The sequence below is a fragment of the Rhipicephalus microplus genome, chromosome 1, assembly GCF_043290135.1.
Source record: "Rhipicephalus microplus isolate Deutch F79 chromosome 1, USDA_Rmic, whole genome shotgun sequence".
In the NCBI taxonomy this organism is placed as follows: domain Eukaryota; kingdom Metazoa; phylum Arthropoda; class Arachnida; order Ixodida; family Ixodidae; genus Rhipicephalus; species Rhipicephalus microplus.
The window spans coordinates 216,555,997-216,560,767 of NC_134700.1; the positions used below are offsets into that span (position 1 = coordinate 216,555,997).

A 4,771-nucleotide genomic window follows, 5' to 3' on the forward strand; every position below is an offset into this window, starting at 1 on the left:
AAGGCAAGAAGCCCTACTGACCATGAAGAAATTCTAGGAAGTGATGTGTTATACTAATTTTTGACGGCCGCAGTTATTTTTTAAATGTTAGTTGTGTATTGTATTATCTTTTATGTTAGCACCCCGTGCGTGAAGTTTAACCGGAAATAATAAAAAAAAGCTTGACTCAGTGATGGAATACTGAGGTGGCACTCAGTGGACCCGGGTTCGAGCCCCACAGTGTCTTTGGTGCTAGGTTTGCCAACAAGTCATAAGCACCGGCGTAGCTCAATGGTAGAATACTGGGCTGAAACCCAGCAGACCCGGGTTTCGAGGCGCACTGTGTCTTTTGTGCTAGCTATTTTTTTTCTAATTTCGCGCGCTGTGGTTACGGACCGGCGGCGGTGGACAACTGCGCGTGACCCTAGTTGTGATCTCATACCAGCTTTCGCTGTAAAAAGTATCTAAGAACTTGGCCTGCTTTATTGTGATGTAAACAGGCTCCTTGACCAAGCATTGAATAGAAGACGTGAGAAGCTGCTCATTTGATGTACTAATCATTCACATCACACGTCTTGGTCGGCGCTGGATAGCTGCTGCTAAACGGTGGTTAGTTGAGAAACACGGAAAAACTGCAGGGTGGTGTGTGTTTATTTCAAAATTTTTGTACATGATTCAGTCCGCTCCGCCCAGTCTTGCTGCCCGAGGCTCGGTGGTACTGATGTTTTTGGATGCATGAATAACTTGTTCCTAGGTGAAGATTGATGTCCTTGAAAGAATCTATTTAATGCTGAAATAGAGAGAGAGAGGAGATATGAAACAAAACTCTTAGAGACCAGCACCACTGAAATTATTTCGAACAGAATAAAGATTAACCAAAGTTTGCTATTTAAGGTTGAATGTATGAGTTCACGCTAATTTTGTTTCTCTTGACATTACGTGATACGCGAGTTATGTGTGGAATAACAAATTTTATAGATGGCTTCCTTGAGACATACACCTGAAAATTTCATTTCCGCCCAACGAATCTTCTAAATGAAGAGTGTATTCGCGTTACAACTACAAGTTGTTGGGAACAGATGGGCTAGGAAGGCCATCAGGAAATTGCAGATGGTCATTGTTGCATTAAAACTTCGTATTGTGCAAGACACTGCTATTTACAGCTCTGAGACAACTGCACTGACGAAACTGTATCGGTTTTGAAAGGAAGTTAACATTAAAGCACATTTGAGTGCTCTTCAATATTAAATTAGTTTTCAGTAGAGAACACTCACGTAGCCGTAGCCATGACCATAGCCATGACCGTAGCCGTAGCCGTGTCCGACGGCGACGACAGAGGAAGCAACCTTGGCAACAGCTGGAACAGCGACAGCGTGTCCATAGCCGTGACCATATCCATGACCATAGCCACCATAGCCGCCATAGCCGAAACCACCAAGGCCGAAGCCAAGACCGTGGCTGTAGCCGTGTCCAACGGCGACGACGGGGGCAGCAGCAACCTTGGCAACAGCTGGGACGGCGACAGCGTGTCCGTGGCCGTAGCCGTGTCCGACGGCGACGACAGAGGAAGCAACCTTGGCAACAGCTGGGACAGCGACGGCATGTCCATAGCCGTGGCCATATCCATGACCGTAGCCGCCATAGCCAAAACCACCAAGGCCGAAGCCAAGACCGTGGCCGTAGCCATGTCCGACGGCGACGACGGGGGCAGCAGCAACCTTGGCAACAGCTGGGACGGCGACAGCGTGTCCATGGCCATAGCTGTGTCCGACGGCGACGACGGGGGCAGCAGCAACCTTGGCAACGGCTGGGACGGCGACAGCGTGACCGTGGCCGTAGCCGTGTCCGTAGCCATGTCCGACGGCGACGACGGGGGCAGCAACCTTGGCAACAGCCGGGACAGCGACAGCGTGTCCGTAGCCGAGGCCATATCCGGAACCATAGCCGCCATAGCCCAGACCTCTGTAACTGTAGCCACCGTAGCCCAGACCACCGTAGCCCAGACTACCGTAGCCCAGACCCCCGTAACCGTAGCCGCCGTAGCCACCGTAGCCGCCATAGCCGCCATAGCCTCCATAGCCACCGTATCCACCACGGCCGTAGCTTACGCCATGGTTCACGTGGGTGGCGTAGCTGGAGTGGACAGCGGTCACAGCACCAGCGTGGGCGTAGTAGGCAAGAGCCAGGAGGAGGAGGACACGGACCTGTGACAGATGCGTTCAAAAGCAGCATTGGAGCAGTCGATTATCCACATCGCCCAAAATCTGAAATAAGTGACCGAAAATGAAGAGTCGCCATAATGATTTGTTGTATTGAAGGCTGCTTTCCCAAGTGAGGCTAGGCGTGAAAAACGAAAGCTAACTAGGAAAGGTAGACACAAGTTATAGATAGTTTGCTATTTGGCTCTGGAGCAGCAGGACAGTAAGCGTTCAGTGTGAGCATACTATAGACATATGCCTATTCAGCTACAGCAAGCCCTTCTGATGATGCTTTTCGCATGTTTAGTACCCCAAGGAGGAGTCAAGCTCGTTGCTGGCTGAAATAATAACGAGTGAGCTATGATGTGACTGACTGACACTCACGGCGAACATGTTTGTGGCTCGCTCGTTCCGGGAGAGACCGAGAGAATGAGTCCGAGTGCCCAGTCCGGGCGCTTTTATACTACGGTCCCCTCGAATCGGGCCCCGGAGCGACGGCGACGATGGTCGTTGCACGTGCGCGAGAAAGAAACGAGGAGGCAATAGAAGCGCGAAGAAAAAAACGAAAAGAGAAGATCGTCAGTGCACGATGAAGTGTATAGGGCACGCGCGTGTCCGAAAGGCTGCCTCGCGGTTGTGGGTCGGCCAGTTGACTCTCTCCCGTTGTCTCGCTTTCTTGTTCTTCTTCGCCGTTACTTTCCTCGCTTTGTTTTTTTGCGTAAGCTTTCCCTTCTCGCGAGAACCATGCAGTCTTTGTTATAGTCCACGCGTACTCCACTCACACAGACTCGGGACACCTACGGGACAGGTGGTACAAAAGGCGGGTGCCTATCGGTAACTTTATCCACCTCACTTCGGGGACAGCCGGCCGGGCACAGGGCGTAAGATCAGGAGCACTGTCCGTTCCGTATTTTGGGTGGTGCCCATGGTGCCAGCCTCGTTTGCGAGCGGCGGTGCCGCTGTATGTTTGGTCGGTGCGCGTTTGGACCCCGAGGCCCCGCCGTCAGCGATGGTTGACTCATGCGTAACGGCTGGTCGCTCGCCCATGTCTCTTTTTGCACGTTAACTTTTACTATACAGGCAGTGGCGACCTTGTGATATCTTCGTCGAGAACGAGACCTGCTCGGGAACTCGAGCTAAACGAGAAAATCTCGGAACCTGTTATCGGGTGACAATTTATGCCCCCGGCCTGTCTTCTCCAAGGCCCACTTATAATAAAGAGAAATGGAAGAGACAGATAGATGAAACGACTGGTGTAGTGCGCGTGCCAAGCCTGTAACAACCGTCGTCACAGGGTTGACTGCGTTGCGCTGTCTGCCACAGTACAATTATTTATTGCTGCTGCTCAATCTGCTTATTCGATGGGGGTTTATTCCAGAAGTGACATACTCAAGCCTGTCCTTGACATTTTTCTTTATCGCTCGCGCTCCGAGTACGAATACGTTAAGGCCTAAAAAAGTTAATTGCCAATTCAGATTACTGAAAACAATCATCTCGATTTTTAATTGTTTATTTTTCAAGGACTGAAATAAGCAACGTGAGGGTCAAGTGTTTGCTGTTTCAGCGGAAGAATTTTATTCTTAAAAAAAGCCACAGATTTGTTTGTCAGTAAGGCGCACGAAGACTCCTTCAAACATACTCGAGCTGCAGCTAAGCCAATAATATTTTAACGTTGATTGTAAACAATGATGTCTCTCGACTGTAATGCTTGAGAACAGCATTTATTGAGCAGAAAGCATTTTTCTTATCAGAGCCGCCTTTTGAATACAGAATCATGAAAGTGAGGTGGCAAATTTTACGGTTTTTGAGAAGCGCTTAATCCTGATGTGCATGTCACTGAGGAAGTAACCTTTTCGTTGGCAGATTCCCCCGCGTTCGATCTTGCTGATGCTCTGCCAAAATAAAAACCCGTATTCACAAAAACTCCTAGGATGAAAAATATTTCAAGAGAATACATGAGCCAGTCACGATGTGGGATATACCACTAGTAAAGTCAACCAATGGGAGAATGCAATTTCGAAAGGGAACCTTTGCGAATTCCGTCAAGATTTCTCTCTCTTTCTTTTTTTTTCTTCCTTCGACTTTGCGACACCGTAAGCTCTCTAATATTGCCCATTGATTTATATATGACATCAACCAGAGCCTCCACATTTACACACTCTGCGATGATGCTAAGAGTGAAAAAAAGTCACAGCATATTTATGGAGTGCATGATGATGAGTGGGGTGAAGCGTCCATCCATCCGTTCGTTCTTGCTTCCGTCCATCCGTCCGTGTGTCCTCCTATGTGACAATCCGCGCGTCCATTCGTTTGTCCTTCCATTCGTCCATGTATGGACGTACGCATGGCGTCCGCTCATGCGTCTGTCTGTCTGTCCGTCCATCCGCGCGCCCGTCCCTGCGTCCGTCCACGCGTCCATTCATTTAGGCGTCCGTCTTTCTGTCTATCCATCCATGCATCTGTCTGTCTGTCCTCCATTCGTCCGTCCATCTATAGTGAACATTCCAAGTACAGCCATTTCGCTTCTTTTCACCATATATTCAGCATATTGAAGTACCGCAATCCAGCGGACATTCCAAGGACTAAACAAGAGG

General features: G+C 49.3%; 1 protein-coding gene across 1 annotated transcript; it reads right to left on the reverse strand.

Annotated features, from left to right (window-relative positions):
• Window positions 1-612: 612 nt before the first annotated feature.
• LOC142807699 (uncharacterized) lies at window positions 613-2,708 on the reverse strand. The gene is made up of 3 exons (XM_075891368.1): window positions 2,562-2,708; window positions 1,254-2,183; window positions 613-769 (listed from the first exon to the last, which is right to left on the reverse strand). The coding sequence occupies exons 1-3, from the start codon at window positions 2,568-2,570 to the stop codon at window positions 764-766; spliced, it is 945 nt and encodes a 314-aa protein (XP_075747483.1). The 5' UTR covers window positions 2,571-2,708; the 3' UTR covers window positions 613-763.
• Window positions 2,709-4,771: the final 2,063 nt, after the last annotated feature.